Here is a 20299-nt window from a genome sequence, read left to right on the forward strand (position 1 = left end):
ATATAGTAGGAATTTACAGGGTAAGTTCCTCAGACAGAACACCAAAGGACACCGCTCACAAATAGATCACAGATCAATACACCAGTATTCTTGACGTGGTTAAAACCCTCAAAGAGGGAAACAGTCCACAGCCTAAGCCAATGCGACCACTTCAGGCAATTTATTAATAAAAAAATGAAAATTTACATAAGCTTCTCTCATGAACGATTACCCTACAAATGACCTTCCATGCTCTCTAAATAGAGATCATGGACCAATCGGGTGTTAAGCCACAGATCAAGTGTCGGTAATACCGAGGAGAGAATGAACCGTCGATCACTACATATCGTGACCATCGGATGGTAAGTTACAAAAGTACATAGTAAAGAAACACACTTTACCTAACTCTACACTAGACCAAGTTATACTTAACTATTTCCTATGTGTCGAAATATCCTAACATCCCCCCTTAAGAACAACTTGGGATAGGATTGAAGGCTAAGTTGCAGGAAACGTGGCCCTAGGGGGCATTTCGCCAGGGGAAACGAAACGAAACGCGTTTCCCCGTACCGTACGGCCTGGAAACGCGTTTCCGGCCGTACGGCCACGTTTCCCGAAACGGAAACGTGGCCGTACGGCCGGAAACGCGTTTCCAGGCCGTACAGGCCACGTTTTCCAAAAAAAACATTTGTTTTTTAAATTTTTTTTTTAATTTGTTTCTAAATTTTTTTAGGGTTTCCAGGATGTTCTAGATGTGTGTCTAAAGTTATAAAAGTGAATTTTTGCCCTAGCGTTGACATGCAGTTCATGGTAATGTTAAATTCTTAAAGTAAAAGTGATATTCTCCTTTATTTTTCATTTTCATCCTTTTACTTAAATTTTTAACATTACCATGAAATGACTCAGGATGTTTGAGAGTGGTTTCGCCCTCATTGGATTTCATATGGAGAAAGTAGAATTTTAGATCTCACTCAAAATCCAGCAGACTTATTTGTTTTTCAGGATTTCAGGATTGAGGAGGTTGCAATGTTTCCATTGGATTTTATCATGTACTAGGGTATGGAACTTCTATTTAATCAAGAGAACCAAGCCCTCTATGCAAGGGAAACTCCCTATAATCAAAATCATGTAGGGTACTAGGGTATGAAACGTGTATTTAATCAAGAGCACTAAGGTCGTTCGACTATGTAGGAGGAGACTCCCAATACAACAGTGGTCCTTCTAAAGAATGGGATGTGGATGCAGAAAATCCTGATTTGGATCTCTCTCTTGCAGCCTTATAGTCTTTATTGTACTTGAAGCCTCATATATTAATATAAATAAAGGCTGATTTTGAGATTTGGATATCTAATAAAGGTTGCTTTTGGATATTCCGATATTTTTATTTTCATTATGTGATCATTCATGAGTAAATGTGACGTAAATTAAATCTTAATGTTTAAGTGTAATAAATTATAATGTATCATTTATGCTTTATGATTGCACACACACACACACACACACACACACACACACACATATATATATATATTTAAATACTTTATATATATATATATATATATATATATATATATATATATATACTTTATATATATATATATATATATATATATATATTCGCGTTTCCCCGTTTCCAAAATTTGGGGAGGTCGCGTTTCGTATCGCTTCCCGTTTCGGAAACTCATACCCGTTTCCCCGTTTCGTGCAACTTAGATTGAAGGATGTACAAATATGACACAATAGGAGAAGGAAGGAGGCATTAGGGCCTAATCCCCCCTTAGAGACAACTTCCTAAACTCCAACCATAAATCGAAGTTTAGTAAACTTCGCCTCTCTGATAGCCTTTGTAAAGATGTCTGCAACTTGATCATCTGTTGAACAATATTGCACTTCAAGAATATGGTCATGCATGAGCTTTCTGATGAAGTGCATGTGCAGTTCAATGTGTTTGTTGGACTGATGTTGGACTGAATCCTTGCATAGTTGAATGACACTTTGATTATCACACCAAAGTGTAGTCGGATGCTGCTGCTGAAAGCCAAACTCTGACAGGATCTGACAAAGCCACAAGGGTTCCTTACTAGCTTCTACGACACCATGATACTCTGCTTCTGCTGAAGAAAGAGAAATGGCACTTTGTTTCTTGCAAGCCCATGTAATAGGTCCTAAACCAAGAGTGAACACATAACCTACAGTAGACTTCTGATCATCAGGGTCACCAGCCCAATCGGAATTAGTGAAACCAACCAATAGAGGAGATGTTTCTGCACTGTAATGAATCCCAAACTGAATTGTACCTCGAACATAACGAAGTATTCTTTTAGCTGCTTTCCAATGACTTTCATGTGGGTTTTGCATAAACCGAGCAATAAGGCCAACAGCAAAGGAAAGGTCAAGACGAGTATGGGTCAGATACAAAAGTTTTCCTACAAGTTGACGGTATAAGGTAGCATCAACTTCAGGGGAAGTACAAGTGACTAAAAGTTTGGCTCTAGACTGAAAGGGAGAAGGGGCTGGCTTACAGTCTTCCATGTGAAAATGGCATAGAAGATCACAGGCATACTTGGACTGGGAAAGGGAAATACCTTCCTTGGATTACAAGACTTGAAGACCAAGAAAATAATGCAAGTGTCATAATTCTATCATTTCAAACTTCTTATTAAGGCTAGACTTCACATGGTTTATAAGGTTGGGATCACTACCAGTAAGGATAAAATCATCAACATAAAGAACAAGAATGATAAGAGACTTGCCCACTTTTTTGGTGTAGACAGTATTGTCAGAATGACGCCTGGAAAAGCCAGTTTCTAAAAGAAAGTTATCCATTTTGGCATACCAAGCCTGAGGGGCTTGCTTGAGACCATAAAGGGATTTCTTAAGCCGACATACAAGGCTGGAGTCTATTTGTATAAAGCTAATAGGTTGCTCCATATAGATTTCTTCATGCAAGTCCCCATGCAAGAAGGTAGATTTAACATCCATCTGATGGACTTCCCATTTGAAAGAGGCAGCAAGGGAAAGAACAAGGCGGATAGAGTTCATTTTGGCAACAGGGGAGAAGGTTTCAGTATAGTCAATGCCTTCAACTTGTGAAAAACCCTTAGCAACAAGACGATCTTTATGTTTATCAACTTTTCCATCTGGTCCATACTTGGTTCTATAAACCCATTTGCATCTAACAAGTTTTCGTCCCTTTGGAAGAGGAACAAGATCCCATGTATCATTTTCCAATAATGAACGATATTCTTCATTCATAGCTGCATCCCAATCTGGATGGCCTGAAGCTTCTGCAAATGTGTCAGGATCAATGTTGCATTAATCGTTATCGGGATAATATTGGCGCGAGGAAAAAATCGGAAAAAATCGTAATTATGGGGAAATAATCGGAAATAATCGGAAATCGTTTGGTACAAAAATATTCATTTTTTTTCATTTTTTCTTATATCTAAACCATCTACAACATAAAATAAATACATTGACACATAAAAATGATAAAAGAACTAATATATAAGATGTTTAATATCATTTCTAGTGTTAAAATTACACATAACATTGAATCATGTCCTGAATAGTAAGTCCTGATTCCTGAGTCCCAACTCAGCCTCAAAATATCAACAAAAAATATAATAACGTATCTCATAATGTCATAATGTCATATACAATAAAATGAAGAAAATAACTAAAGTCTAATCCTATTGATTTCATCTGCCCCTCTTGCGAGAAAATGCCATAGCTTTCCCTTTCCCTCTAGATGTAGATGCTGGTGCTGGTGGAGTTGGCAGTGGAGTTTGCTATGCTCTAGAAGCTGAAGAACTAGAAGTAGGAGCTATAGGAGGTAGACCACATCCTCTACTGGTGGCAAGGGTAGCCCGGGCAGGTGGTGTCACCTGGAAACATTACAATCTCCCAATCTTGAAAAACTGATAAGTCTGCTACATTTTGAATGAAACCTAAAATTCTACTCTCTCCATATGAAATCCAATGAGGCCAGAACCACTCTCAAACATCCTGAGTCATTTCATGGTAATGTTAAAAATTTAAGTAAAAGGATGAAAATGAAAATTAAGGAGAATGTCACTTTTACTTTAAGAATTTAACATTACCATGAATAGCATATCAATACTAGGGCCTAGACTTGATCATTAAGCTTCCCCACTCAAAAATTATTTGTTTAAAAAAAAAAAATTGCATTTCGAACATTTAGCATCCCTTATAAAACCTCGTTGCCCCTACTATACAAATGATTTCATAAAAAAACCAAAAAAAAACATTATAAAACCTCGTTGTCGGAGACCCCCACGATAATTTCGATTGTTATCGCGATAAATTCGAATTTATCACGATAATTTCATAAAAATCAGCCAAAAAAATTACCCGCGATAATTTAGTATAAAAATCGCGATAAAATCGTTGTATCGAAAAAATCGCGATAATTTGAATTTATCGCAATTTTCACAACACTGGTCAAGATCATAATTTGTTGAAGCTTGAGCCAGTAAAGAAGAGGCTCTATCGAACTGAGAACGTGTACGTCATTGACCTGTAGGATCACCGACAAGAGCACCTGCTGCATCGCAAGTAGCATGGACCCATTTCGGAAGCTGAGGAGCTGAAGGAGGATCCCGAGAAGGTGGGGGAGTATTGTCATCCTCGCTGTCATCTTCTGAAGAAGAAATATTTTCAGAAGTAAAAGAGATAAAGAGAGGTGGCACATCTGCCGAACTAGGCTTGTAGGCCGATATATTCTCAACAAACTTTACATCTCTTCTAATGATAACATTTTTGGACTTAAGTGGAATAAGTCTATATCCTTTGACATCTTCAGAATATCCAACAAAAATACATTTTTCACTCTTAGGTTCTAAAGCTTTATGTTTCTCATCTGGAATATGGGCCCATGCATCACTTCCAAAAACACGAAAGTGACTTACATCTGGTTTAATTATGCTCCATGCTTCTTCTGGAGTGATATTCTTTAAAACCTTAGTAAGAGTGCGATTTACTATGTAATTTGCACAATTAATTGCTTCCACCCAAAAATTAAGACTAAGTCCTTTAGATTGAAGCATACAATTAGCCATTTCTTTTAAGGTGTGATTCTTCCTTTCAGCGACACCATTTTGTTGTGGAGTATATGGAACAGTATGTTTCATTTGAATTCCACTCTCAGTGCAAAAGTTGATGAATTTGTTGTTAACATATTCTCCACCATTATCAGATCTTAGCTTAATAATTTGATGTCCGGATTGTTTTTCAACAAAGGCCTTAAAGGCCAAGAATATGTTAAATACTTCACTCTTGAGTTTTAAGAAGTATATCCAAGTTCGTCTGGAGAAATCATCAATGAAAGTTAATAAATATTTGTTGCCAGAGAATGAAACAACTGGAAGTGGACCACATAGATCACTATACACAAGCTGTAAAAGGGCTAAGGCATGCCAAGAGGCATGTTTTTCAAAATTGTCCCAATGATGTTTTCTAAGTACACATCCGGAACAAGTACCATCTCTACAAGATACCATTGGAAGACCTATCACCATATTCTCTTTACATAGATTTTGAATGGAGCAATAGTTTAAGTGACCAAATCGCTCATGCCAAAGTTTGCTCACTTCATCATTATGAGCAACAAATGCCGAGGGAAGATTTGATGACCCAAAGTTGTTAAACTTATACAACCTTGTAGAATCATCAGCAATGCCAATAGCTAAAATCTGTCTAGGATCTCTTAGGTCCTTAATTACAACATCGTGAAGTGAAAATTCAACGATTTTACCTTCACTTGAATGAGTTATCTAATATACAGATAGAAGGTTGTAGGATAAGGTTGGAACACATAATATATCATTAAATTGACCATTATCTAGATGAACAGTTCCAGTCCCTACAACACTAAGAGATCTATCATCACCAACATATATATTTTTGGTGTTACAATCATTTAAAGAAGAAAACATAGTTTTGTTTTTGGCCATGTGATAAGAAGCTCCAGAATCAATGAGCCACTCATGAGAATGAGAAGAAGAAGATACATTTAGTGCATAACCAAACCGAGATGCTTGACAACCACATGCAGAAAGTGTTATTCCTGAAGATGAAGTTGAAGTTGAAGAGTGCTCCAAATGGATGTTATGCTTCTTCATTGCTGCTTCCAAGGCTTCCACTTTCTTAAAGCATTTGGATTCTATGTGGCCATCTCGATTACAAAAGTGGCAATGTCTATCAGTCTTCTTCCCTTTGTTTTTATTTGCCTTATGACTGAAATTGCTTAGGACCCTTGTTTGGTTTAGGACCATTCTTTTTAGGATATTGGTTCTTAGGATTCTTTGAATTTGGTTGTTGCTGGGCGGCTAAGGCTTTCTTAGAAGAGTTTCCAAGATTAAGAAGACCAAGATATAAGAGTTTTTCTTGTTCTCTTATTAAAGAATCACAAAAGACATCAAAAGAAGGGGACTTGTCGTCTTGTCCTTGAGAAATAAAGGCTTCTCTAGTAGAATGGAAGGTGGAGACAAAAACAGAGTAGGCTAGTCCCAACTTAGTAAGAATGGAATAGATAAGGCTACCATCTTCTTTCTTAACCTTAACACTTTCCAAGAGAAGTCTAAGGGTCTTGAACTTGGACAAAAAATCTTCAATGGAAGAAAAATTATTGGGGTCCAATGTAAACAACTCATTTTCGAGTTGATGGGCTCTAATTTCATTTTTAATTCCAAAAACTTTAGTGAGTTGTTTCATTGCTTCATTAAGAGTATCAAGTTCTGCGATATGGAATCTAAGGTCTGGAGAAATAGGCATCCCTATCAACCCACGTGCTTGATCTTGCCTATTTTCCCATTTGGCTGCCTTATCTTCATATTGAGGTTTGGTTTCTTGACCTGAGGCTATTCTGTAAAGACCTTTACTTCTAAGCAAATCCACAATGTAGAAGCACCATTGGAAGTAGTTGGTGTTGTCAAGAATAACTTGGCATGGACTTTCCATCTTAATAGAAACTGAAGCTGTAGATGCTGAAACTAAGTGTTTAAATGGAAAGATCTCAAAAAATTAGGTTGATAAAAAAAATCGGCTCTGAAAACAGCTTCCGGATGAAGAAGTTATGGCTTTTTGAAGAAAAGTTGTTGAAGATGCCGACGAAGTGCGTGAATGTGTGGAAATGAATGATAATGTTATATTTAAAAAAATCGCCCCCTTTCCAAACATGAATCTAATTAACTCACTTTTAAAAAAAAATTATGTGACTCACTTTTATAAATAAATTAAAGTCACTTTTACAATGGTACTTTATGAGCTACCCACTAAATTGTAACTTAAATAAAAGATAAAGAGACTTTAAAATTATATGTGACTCACTTTTTATAATGGGTGAGAACACTTTTACATAAAGTAACTTTAAAACATAAGCTACATGTGCTTTTTGAAAAAGTAACTCAACAAAAAGAAAAACTTGAACCCAAGACCTCTATTCTCATAAAGTAACTTTGGACCAAGTGAGCTAGTTTAAAAGGTTAGTAATTATTGGAAAAGAGGAAGGGGTTTTTTTTTTTTTAGTCACTGAAGCTTTCGAGTGCATGCTTACTTGAGAAAACTCTTTTTTTTGCCTACAAAATAAAAACCACAAAACCCAACACAGACATATAAAAAAAAAATACTTATGGTTTGAAGTTAGCTTTATCCGAAAACTAAAAGTTTTCCTCAATGTTTCTGATTTTCCGAGATCACACCAAGGCGCAGCGGAAAAGAGCATACGCATGAGAAAAATCCTTCCTTTCTGTTTCTAATTTGCCCAGATCACACAGAGTCGCGGGGCAAAGAGCATACGCAGAAATGAAACGTATAGATCCAGTGATAAAAAAACAAATAGATAAATAAACTGAAATAAACAGAGACAAAATAACTAAAAACTGCAAATAAACAATGTATACCTCCAGATCTTAAAAATGACGTAGCTAGGGCTCCCGGAAACCTTTTCGCGTGAAACAAAAGGGGTTCCTCACTGGAACAAATGTTCCTAACACAATAGAGCAGTCCTCTCGGCCCGAAAGCAGTCAGAAACAATAGATCTAGGGAACGACAGTCAGATGCAGTTCTACCGGTTTCAGATTGGGATCACCAACGGATGCGGCCCTCAAATAGCTCTGGTACCATGTAGGAATTTACAGGGTAAGTTCCTCAGACAGAACACCAAAGGACACCGCTCACAAACAGATCACAAATCAATACACCAACATACTTGACGTGGTTAAAACCCTCAGAAAGGGAAACAGTCCACGGCCTAAACCAACGTGGCCACTTCAGGCAATTTATTAATAAAAGAATGAAAATTTACATAAGCTTCTCTCATGAACGGTTACCCTACAAATGACCCTCCATGCTCTTTAAATAGAGATCATGGACCAATCGGGTGTTAAGCCACAGATCAAGTGTCGGTAATACCAAGGAGAGAATGAACCGTCGGATCACTACATATTGTGACCGTCGGATTGTAAGTTACAAAAGTACATAGTAAAGAAACACACTTTACCTAACTCTACACTAGACCAAGTTATACTTAACTATTTCCTATGTGTCGGAATATCCTAACATACATATATATATATATGTATGTGTGTGTGTTTGAAAGTACAAAAGTGATATGAATGAATACAATGAGAGTTTCGTATATATAACTAGGTGAGAGTGCCCTTTCATAAGCAATTATGTATTTTCATAGAAACATGTCCTTTTCATGTGTCTCTTCATTAACTATTAATTACTATTATTATTATTTATTTATTGGTATAGTTATGTTCATAACACAAGATCATTCAATCATCCAATTTTCCCCTTGATCCATATTAGTATGCCCATAACATTAAGTGAAATCACATGATTACAAAATGGTTAAAGTACCTACCAATGGATGACCTACCTTGTTTCAAGAAGGAACGTCAGATGGTAGAGAGAAATCTGATTGGAGTAAGAAGTGGAGAATCTTGGCATCATGTCATCTGCTAATCATATGGGGTTGTTGGTTGGCTAGCTATCCAAGGAACATAAAAGCTTTCTCCTATTGGTTACTCACTTTTTGGTGGGTAACAGTACCTTTTGACCAACTTTGGCCATACATAACTTGCCACTTCCTTCTTTATTTGGAAAATTTTTACATGCCATGTAATCCTCTCATCAAGTTGAACAATATGAGACCAAGCTGACATTTTTGACTTTCGGGAACACTTGCACTGGGAAATGTGAATTGCCTCAAGGAATGTGAAAATTTGGCTATGTGACATTGTCATTTATGAGAACTGTCTAAGGGATAATTCACCAAATCCAAGGCCACCCTCAAACTCAATAGACCCATAACCGAGTGGAAAGACATAGGTGCACCTTGACACGGGTTGCACTAGACCATATATCCGTGATCACTTTATGAAAATTCCTAGTCCAAGGAACCCCTACAGTAGCAAATCTGAATCTACTTCACCTACTTGAATTTTTTTAAATTACATTCATCAAGTTATTCATCTGAATACTGAAGCAAATTACTTCTGCATCCTACACTAATTAAATATTTGATCTCATGACACAGAAAACAGAGCAAAGAACAAGATACATAGGACACACTTATTTTTGGACACAATAGTCCCTGGAAAAACCCAATGCTGGAAAACCAGTGCAGCAGTTCTAAGGGTTTATATGCAGGAGAAATATCTGAATATAAATCTAGGATGCTCATCTAGCAATCCTTTGCAGGGAAAAATACTTGCGGAAAATCCAAGTGAGTTTTACCTCACTTCATCCGGCAAAATTCCTGCTGATCCAGCACAAGATTGGCTAACCCCGGTTATTTTTGCATCACCTCTTCTGCCCTTTGCATCAACTTTCCCGATTGTTCCGTCAGTTCCGGCTTCTGATCTCTGCTTCAGCATTCCTGACTATTCCGGCAGTTTCCGCTTTTGTCCTCTGCGTAAGCTTTCCCAACAGTTCCAGCTTCTGCATGGCAGGTAGCTTTTCTACTCTGCTGGCTCTCTCTGCCTCTCTGTCTGTATTCTCCGGAAAGTCCTTCTCCCAGATTCTCACTACCCCTCTGCTACAGAATGATCACTTAATTCGAAATCCTTAGCAAACCCTACCCTAGGAATCGAATTCTTGATCAATTCATTCTCTCCGCGTGTGTTTCCAAATGAACCCCAAGCCTCCATTTTATACTTTTCCTATTGAGTCTTCAACGGCCGAGATTAAGTCTCTAATCAACGGCTAAGATTAAAACATGACTTGATCTGCCTTCTAGATCATTCTCACCCATGTTTTGATTAATACCCATTAATATTTTAATTTCCATAAGTTTAGACTTAGGAACTCCATTAAAACATTAATTATTTTAATAAAATACAATCCTTGTGGAATTTCACTAAACAGTTTCTAGGTTCTTTAGAACTCATGTGCCTTAGCTTCTCCACCAATTTTCAAGGCTAGAGCACTTCCGATGCTACCAAAAACTAACACTTCCTCTTAGCGATGAAAGTTCTCTAGCAACAATGTCCACCTATATTCTGCTCTGTTTCTGAAGCACCACCTTTCTGCACTGTTGCTGCCACCAACACTGTGCTACTGTTGCTTTTGCACTGCTGCCCATGACACTGCTACTGATGCATCTGTACTCCAGCTCCCTCTCAAACACTGCATCTGTTATGCCACTAGCACTGCCACTGCTAACACTACATCCATACTGCAACTCAGTTGCTGAGAGAAGCAACTGAAAAACATCCAAATTAGTTGAACTTAACTGTGTTCAACATAATACAATCAATTTTGGAATCTGACTACTGTTGATTCTGACCCTCTGAATCTTTTGTGCTGTTGCTGACTCTTGCACTGTGCTAACGGCACTGCTGCCAACCTTGCTTTGTGCTAATCAGTGTCTGGTCCCCAGCTACTGCATCTGTCCTCCAAACACTCCAATGCATCATCTGACACTAAGTCCATCTCTCTACAGCTGAATCTTGGGCTCTCGTAGCAAGGAATTGATCCAAGAGGCGGACTCCTCAAGGATCTTGCCCACATGTAGTCCTCCCGACTACAACTCAATATCACGCCATCTCCCGCCTGGAGATGCGTGGCCACTCATGGCAAACTCATCCTCGTCAATCCTTGCTCAAGCAGCCTTAAGACCATGTTTCTCATCCTTATCCTTTTTCTTCAAAGGACATTGGGATGCATAGTGGCCCAACTCGTCACAATTGAAACATTTCACCTTCGAAATGTCCTCCTTTCGCTTCGGCTTATGTTGTCCCTTCGATGCTAAATTTGCGTTCTCCTCCTCCTCCTTCGTCTTTGTGCCACTCCCACTGTTGCCATTGAGGTTGACCTTCACTAGGTCCCTCCTTAACTCCTTTTGTTGAAGAGCCGCCCACATCTCCCATGAAGGTAGTTTTTCTCTACCCAATATGATTTGGAAAAAAACTTGACATTCATCCAAGACTCCATTCAGGGCTATCCTCACCATCACGGTTCGCTGAGGAGTGGACCCCACTATAGCAAGCTGGTCTCTAGTGTCTTGAAGACGTTGAAGATAGAGGTTCACCCCCTCTGCATCAAAGTCCGCTGCAACTTCTGCTCCAAATACATCTTCCGCTATTCGAAAGAGCCTTCATACAGAGAAGACAAGGCTTCCCACATCTCTCAGGGTGTATCCTTGCCCTACAAGTGTGAGACCACATGGTCTCGAACTCCATTGAGAATGAGCCTCTTTACCTTCCCCGACTCGGATTTTTATTTCTTCTTTTGATCGTTGTCAGCAGGAACAGCTACAACACTATTGACGTAGGCCTCAAGATTGTATTCTTCTATAATAGCTAAGATTCTAGTCTTCCATGTGACATAGTTGGAAGCACCTTCCAACCCCTGTCTTGATCTCTGAGCCCATGTGATGCCATCTCACCCAACTGTCAAACTGACTCCTCTAGGCACTACTTAGCATTGCTCAATTGCTCAGCAAGCAAGAAATTCGAACTTTCTAGAGGAAAGTTCTCTGAGGAGAAAATTCCCCTTCTATGTGTCTTTGTTCTTTTCCAGCGGATTTCTGCCCCAGAAAAAACTGCGCCCTTCAAGCATTGTGTCACTCCCTTTGCCTCTACAAACTCACGAACTGGAAATCGCACCTCTGTCGTCTCATTCAGAGAGAGATTTCCTCGGATCTACTTCCCAGCAAGGACTGCGCAATCCCTTCAAGGGGATTCGAATCGCTGCCAAGTGCAACTTCCAGCCTCACTGCTCAGCACTAGATCTGCTCTTCCTGTTTCAAAATCAATCCTCTGATACCATGTGAAAATTCCTAGTCCAAGGAACCCCTATTGCAGCAAATCTGAATCTACTTCACCTACTTGATTTTTTAAAATTACATTCATCAAGTTATTCTTCTTAATACTGAAGCAAATTACTTCTGCACCCTACACTAATTAAATATTTGATCTCATGAAACAGAAAACAGAGCAAAGAACAAGATACATAGGACACACTTATTTATGGACACAATAGTCCCTGGAAAAACCCAATGCGGGAAAACTAGTGCAATAGTTCCGAGGGTTTATTATTATGCAGGAGAAATATCTGAATACAAATCTAGGATGCTCATCTAGCAATCCTTTACAAAAAAAAATATTGGTGGAAAAATCTGATTAAGTTTTACCTCACTTCACCTGGCAGAATTCCAGTTGATCCAGCACAAGACTGGCTAACCCCAGCTATTTCTACGTCACCTCTTCTGCCCTCTGCGTCGGCTTTCTCGGTTGTTCCAGCAGTTCCGGTTGTTCCAGAAGTTCCGGTTGTTCCTGGCAGTTCCGACTTCCGCCCTTTGCGTCAGTTTTCCCGGCAGTTCCAGCAGTTCTCGGCAATTCTAGCAGTTCCGGCTTCTGCCCTCTACATCAGCTTTCCCAGTTGTTCAGGCAATTCTGACTTCTGCGTGACAGACAACTTTTCTTCTCTGCTGGCTCTCTCCGCCTCTCTGTCTGTATTCTCCGGAAAGTCCTTCTCCTGGATTCTCACTGCCCCTCTACTACAGAATGATCACTTAATTCGAAATCCTTAGCAAACCCTGCCCTAGGAATCGAATTCTTGATCAATTCGCTCTCTCCGTGTGTGTTTCCAAATGAACCCCAAGCCTCCATTTTATTCTTTTCCTGTTGACTCTTCAACGGCTAAGATTAAGTCTCTAATCAGCGGCTAAGATTAAAACATGACTTGATGCACCTTCTCGATCATTCTCACCCATATTTTGATTAATACCCATTAATATTTTAATTTCCCTAAGTTTAGACTTAGGAACTCCATTAAAAATATTAATTATTTTAATAAAATACAATCCGGGTGGAATTTCACCAAACGGTTTCTGGGTTCTTTAAAACCCATGTGCCTTAGCCTCTCCACCAGTTTTCAAGGCTAGAGCACTTCTGATGCTACCAAAAACTAACACACTCCTACAAAAGCAAGCTCCTCAAAAACCATGAGTTCTCATATAAGCCCATCCAAGGCCCTCCAATCCTATACAAGACAAAAGAAACCAGAGATTAACCCAAAGGATCCAACTATGGTCGAACCAAACAAGTCTAGGACACCTAAGACAAAGCCTCGCATGGTTGTTACAAGGCTTTAACTTGTGACATTGGGCTTACAATGGTGGTGAAATATGTTGCAAATATGTGTAACCCTACTAACATGAGGGATAACAAGCACCAAATCCAAGGCCACATACTAACTCGATAGACACATCATGATGCAGTAAGACATAGGTGCACCCCAACATGGGTTGGACTAGCCCATACACTGGTGATCACCCCTACATAAGTAGACTCCTCTAAAACCATGAGCCCAAAATAATCCCATCCAAGGCCCTAGTACTAGAGGAACCAAAGATGTACCCAAAGGGTTTGGCCATGGTTTGACCAAACACAAGGTCTAGGACACCCAATACAACGTCTTCATGTGGTTTTTACAAGGCTTTAATGAGTCCGAGCACATAGAGATCAAATATCACTTCATTCACAGACAAGATTTAGAAGGGAGCAGTGAAGCTCCAATATATTCCAATCAATCATCAAGTAGTTGACATTCTGACCAAGACCTTAGCAAAGGTGAAGTTTGAAGTATTTTGATACAGATTTGGACTGGTGTTAAATTCCTTCCTCACTAAGACAAAGTGTTGAGAAATATAGTTCAAGAAGGAGCTTCTTGCACAATTTAAGGTGTGAACGTGTGAGAAGTAATTCGAGACAACTTCTAGTTACCAATTAGTAAAAGTGGGAAATAAATCCATTTTGTAATTTCACTTAAATAAGTAAAAGTGAAAGTCAATTTTCTACATTTGTCTAGTATTCGAAATCTAAATGAAATATTCTAGAGATTATAGAATTTTAGTGAATCAGATTTGTTTTAATCTCAGCCACACAACTCATTGTCGAAATAAGGTAGTTGCTAGGATTAAGGAGATTAGTTGCTAAGATATGGGAAATTAGTTGCTAAGATATGGGAGATTAGTTGCTAGGATTGAGGAGATTAGTTCTCTCTTTCAAAGCATAAATAGGACAAGATGGGAGAAGTTGAAACACACATGAGAACACTTGAGAGAGGCGGAGACCTAGAGAAGGCGAGTGCATCTGAGAGGAGAACGTGCAGATGCATTGTAGCAAATAGCAAAAATGAATACATACAGCAATAACATTGTGCAAATTTTACAGCAGTAATAGTTGCCTTTGTTCTTCGACAGAGGCATAATTCTACTTCAACAAGTTGTACTTCTCTGTTCTGTAGTATTTTTGTTTACCATGCAGTTGTTAAGTTACAGAAAACTATGGAGGTACCTTTTAAGCTTTGATCATTGGAATGATAAGTTGATTTGAAGGGGAAAATCATTGTGCATGTGTGTTAATCATTTATTGCTTACGCTATTCATTTTTCCAACCATATGTTATTATGTATGATTGTTGCATGTTCAATAATAATTATTTTTGCAATTAAACAAGTTCAGATCTAATTTATTTAATTAAGAGAAACATAGGACAATAGTCATCTAGGGACTTCAGAAAATTTGACACCTCTTCCCTGGCTATTCACAAATCTGGAAATTATTAAAGTAAAATTCATGTCAGATCTGTTCTCCTATGCCTTCTCTTTCATTCCTTGTGACCATTATTTAGTTGGCTTAGGGTTTGTTAGGGATTGCCCCCCACATGCCAGAGAAAAGCTAGTGAAGATTGTATGAAGTCACTAGCATCATGACATTGGGTAGCCCTTCTTTAGTACCCCTAGGGTCTTACTTGAGCTCTAAGATTCTCATCTCAAGAAGGGTTTGGGTGGTAACACACATTATATTTGGCATTTAATATTATTTTGATATTATTCAACTCTCTTTATTGTATTGGGAGAAAGGTACATTTGGGTCAATATGTAGTATAAATATTTTTTATGTAGAAACAGCTCTTTTTGTGACAAGCAGTAGATCAAACAACAAAAAACCGTGCAAGACTGCAGGGAATGGGAGAAACCTGATAATGATTCTCCTCATCTTGTTTCAAAAATAAAAATTAGAAAACTTTAGAAGACATCATAGATTGGTTGCAGGCCAGTACAAATGGTTATGCACATAAGCATAATAGATATAAAAGATATTATTTTCTTTAGCAATCGATAGATTGAAGGGAAAAATTAGTAACTTCTTGAGTTCTAAGCTACCTCAATCGGAACCCCAATCTCTTCACTTAAAGCACGCATCTTGGCTAGACCAGTCTGATAATTTGGGCCTCCTCTCCTTACATAAATGTTGAACCTTGCTGCTTTCAGTTTAGATTCCTGTAAACAAGAATTCCGTAAGTCAAACTAGGAAAAAGTCCAATTACATCATACATCAGACACATAGATGCATCATTTTTTCTCATGGCTGTCAAAAATCAACTCAGAAAAAGTTTGACCTCATTATTTATATAGACCAACCTTTTCACGTAAAGCTCGAATGATGCCATTAAAGGTAGCAGCAACATCTGTGAAGTTAGCTATGCCTCCACCTATTAACAATGCTCTCTTGCGCCCATCAGGATTTGCAGTTGCACACTATAAAGCAAAACCCAGCCATCAAGTGATGCTTTTATATAAAAAGAGACAATGTCATCTACTCTATTTTATGTCTGCAAAATCAATATAATTCAATGCCAATATATTAAATACGTATATTTTTTTATTGCTAGTTCTCAAAAGGATGGCATAGATAGAAAATTATAATTAGTCCAAAGGCAGAAATGGATGATGTATTGATAATTTGATATTATTTGAATATTGAAAAACTAAATGTGCTGATATTCTTTCATGTTTTACTCACGTCAATTAGAACTCTTGCATAGTATAACACCTCCTCTTCATTTGGAGCTCCACTGTATTCTGCATAATTTCCAAGTTCACTAGCATAACCCAGATCTCCAACCTGAACATGAAATGAAAAACATGTGAAATTCTTGAATCAAACAAGAAACTAGAGAATAAGACTTACGTTAAATAAATAAAAACAATGGGACACAATGGGAAACCTTACCGTGTCAGCATATATGACACTAGCTCCTCCTCCAGCAACCATTGTCCAAATACGCCCTTTGGGGTTCAGAATGGTCAACTTCAATGAGGCACTTGTCTATACAAAGCAGCAAATCAAAAGACGATAAGAAATTGAAATCATCGATTGAAAGAGAACAGAGCTTATGAAAAAGACACTACTAGCTCATACAAAGGATCCCATGAAGCAAGTGGTATAGGACTTTGTTTATTAGAAACTTTAGTGCAAAATGTCTCAAAAAGCATTCAATCAGTTCTGGTAGGAGTCAATTTCGATCCAGCAAGACATTATTGAACAAATTGCTGGCAAGGTATTGATGTTATAAACGGTGAAGTTTGTCACATTCTAATAATAGCCCCTACCCTAAGCGTTGTCGCAATTTTGTGTACAATTTGAACGACAACATTTTCTGGCGCCATTGTCGGAGAAACGTTTCTTTTTCTCGGCGCCTCGACATCTTTTCATCTTCACTATCACAACATTCTATAGCACCTGGATGTTTGGGTAGTTTCGGGTTTGGGTGGCAACTCCACTAATACATCCATTCACAAGAGCATATACAAGAAGAAATCCAGGTAGTTTGGTTGATCCCGCTCCGGATCCTAAAAAGGCCCTGTTACCACTCAATCTAGCAGGTGTCCCAAGAGGGGTTCCAAAGGGGTGACTACTAGACCAAGTGGCAACAATGGGACAAAGACCCATTGTCACCTCAATCAATGTCCCCTGCACTTTACTGACTTTCACCGATGGGAGGAGTCTTGATATGAGGGAAATCACTATCAACGGTATGTCAATAACGTAAGGATAGTGATTTCAAGAGCCCATTCAAAGGAGAGACTCAAATGATAGGGGTTTCTTGCTCAAGAAGAAATGTGAAGAGCTCTCCAAGAAAGGCTTAAGAGCAGTGTTACTTGGGAGCGGGAGCGGAAGCGGGGAGCGGGAGCGGAAGCGGGAGCGGGAGCGACCATTTTCAGAAGCTCCCGGTTTGGGAGCGAATCCCGGAGCGATTTTTTAAAAATATATATATTTTTATATTTTTTAATTTTTGATACATATATGTCAACAAAAACATGTAGAATGATGAAATAGACATAAAAAACATAAAAAAACATAAATTGATCATTGAACCATATCACATCAATCATCTAGAAATTATAATCGTCATCAACCTTAGTAAAATAATAAATTAAAATAACATTCAATTCAATAACATTTATCATCATTGATCACCAAAGTAACAAGTTGTACTTGTAAGCCAAGTTTAACCATTACAAGAAGTAATATCGAAGATATTTCTAAGTCCTAACTTCTAACTGTTAACATGATATGAAATGTTAAAAATTTATAAAATGAAACATGAATAATGAGATGAAATGAAACAACTTTAGTCTTTCACAAAGCATCATATTCATAATTCACAATCATTACCAATGAGTTATAATTGCCAAGGCCCAACTTCAAACTTCAAATTTTCATTGTCACAGTGATATAATGTTTACAAAAAATATCATAATGTCATAATGATATGAAAGAGTCAAGAGTCAAGAGTCAAGGACTCAAAACTCAACACTGAACAGTTATGAAAACTAAAGTGACAAGTCTAATAGAAACTAAAAAAGACAAGTAAACTGTAAATCTACAAGTGGCCCTTGCCACGAGAGTCTCCAGGAGTATAAGTAGGTCGTGGTGGTCTTCTAGGAGTCTCCCGCCCAGACCGACGACCAGAACTAGAGCCTCCACGCGAGGGTGTCGATGGAGGTGGCGACAGCAATGGAACAAGACTCGGGCCCCGAGAATTGCCACTGGATGGTGGAGGTGGAGGTGGCATGGCTGCTGCAGCTGCTTCAGCTTCATCCCGTACAAGCTCATCTTCTAGTTCTTCCATATGTACAATGCCATCCTCCAAATTGTCGTCCTCAGGGTGATTGTCCCAAATTTTATATGTGGGATCTTCATTAGCCCGATCACAGTAATGGCTCAACAACCTCAAATTGTAGTGCACATAAACCAAGCTTTCTGCTCGGTTTTCGTTGAGCCTGTTTCTTTTCACATTATGTATATAACTGTAGGTGCTCCAACACCTCTCTGCAGAAGAAGAATTTACAACCTGTGCAAGAACTTTCAATGCCAATTTTCGCAAAAGTCCGTCGCCGCCATATGCTTCCCACCATGTGAGAGAATCAAATTTATCTTTGTCGTCCATTGCATGGAAGTTACCATACAAACCACTGCCAGTGAAGTATCTGCCTATTTCAAGGCGCACAGCTGCACATTCCTCCCTGTCAGGCACCAACTTTTCTAATGCATCCAGATATCCTTTAGTTACCTCTCGATCTAAATGGGGTTTGGTCCTAACACCACCCCCTGCTGCAGGTTTGCCCAACCAAGAATCTGAGTAGTATTTTGGCGTAAGGATATACGCCAAGCAATGTAGTGGAAGGTTAAGCCTTTTCCACCGTTCACACACACAATCGTGAATCAGATTGTACAAGTCGGGATCTCTGTTATTAACAATGTCTTTTATTTCCCCCAACATGGTATCCATTTGCTCATACACCTCGCCAATCACTGGTTTGTCTGTATCTGCAAACCGAATCATGTTATAAATTGGCTTGGTGAAATCCAATACCTGTCTCACAGTTGTCCAAAACTGCCCATCAAGAGCGGCCTCCTCCACCGTTTCAAAACCTGCAATGTCAGCTACATTTGTAGCCCTTTCCTTTAACACCTGCCAATTTGGACTTGATACCATGCTAGCTAAACCCTCTCTTACCTTCAAAAGGCGCCTGAAGGTGAGGTAATAGCTACCAAATCTAGTCCTCGCAATCTTCAGCAACTCCAATCTCGAGTGACTGCGGAAAAGGCCATGGGTATTGCTATGATTTGTAATAAATTTTATCATTTTTTTCCTTTCTTGTACAAATCACCAATCCATTGGTATTGTTCATTTTTGTTTTTGACAATATCATGCAACAGAAGGTTCAATGTGTGAACCAAACATCCAGACCAAAATATGTTCGGGTATCTATCCTCAATAATTGCTCCCGCTGCCTTACAATTAGGAGCATTATCGGTGATGACTTGGATGACATTGTATGGGCCAATACGCTCAATTGTTTCAAGCAATGTTGATAGCGGTCTTGAACTTGTCTGAGTAATCATGTGCAGCTAGAAAAATGGGACCACTTCGGGACACAGCAAGAACACTTATCAATGGCTTGCCTTTTACATTTGTCCATCCATCAGATACAATGGACACCCCATTGTCAGTCCAAGAACTTGTCATTTTATTCAAAGAATGTGATATTTTTGCTTTTTCATGATCAAGGCCAACAGTTCTTGCCTTGTCATACCCAGGGCTCTTGTATCCTTTAGGGGCATCATTTATGGCAGAAACCATTTCGTGCCAATAAGGTGAGCGTAGAACATTGAATGGTATCCCATTTGCATAGAGGAACCTGTAAATTTTTGAATCCACATCATTCCTACACCCCTCATCAAGGAAATTTGATATGGTTCTACGGCGTAAAGATGATGACCCTGAGCCTCCATGTCCATATCCACTGCCTTGGGAGGATGCTGAAGGAGTTCTTTGTGAGCTTTCAAAGAAACCCCTTGATCTTTTTGCTCTGTATTGGGCGTCCTCCTCTTCCTTTATGTATTTGGCTCTATCTGCTGTTGACACCGCGTTGCAAGTTTTGATTCCTATTTGTTTCTCTCCATCCCATGCCCTTTTCCCGCAAAGGT

At 38.8% G+C, this 20299-nt stretch overlaps 1 protein-coding gene across 3 annotated transcripts in view; it reads right to left on the reverse strand.

Moving 5' to 3' along the window:
- Nucleotides 1-20299, reverse strand: part of LOC149176890 (ATP-citrate synthase alpha chain protein 3-like) — a 220885-nt gene that overhangs the window by 74420 nt on the left and 126166 nt on the right. For 2 of the 3 annotated variants that reach the window (XM_089419993.1, XM_089419994.1), the window contains 4 exons: nucleotides 16535-16630; nucleotides 16325-16426; nucleotides 15943-16059; nucleotides 15685-15801 (listed from right to left, as the gene is read on the reverse strand). In XM_089419993.1, the coding sequence (XP_089276119.1) occupies nucleotides 15685-15801; nucleotides 15943-16059; nucleotides 16325-16426; nucleotides 16535-16630 (432 nt within the window). Of the gene's footprint in view, nucleotides 1-15665; nucleotides 15802-15942; nucleotides 16060-16324; nucleotides 16427-16534; nucleotides 16631-20299 lie in introns of all 3 variants that reach the window. The other variant, XM_089419995.1, reaches the window with a different exon arrangement.

This window comes from Pinus tabuliformis, chromosome 4_1 (assembly GCF_031772625.1).
Source record: "Pinus tabuliformis cultivar Carrire ecotype Pingquan chromosome 4_1, CPIR1, whole genome shotgun sequence".
Lineage (NCBI taxonomy): Eukaryota > Viridiplantae > Streptophyta > Pinopsida > Pinales > Pinaceae > Pinus > Pinus tabuliformis.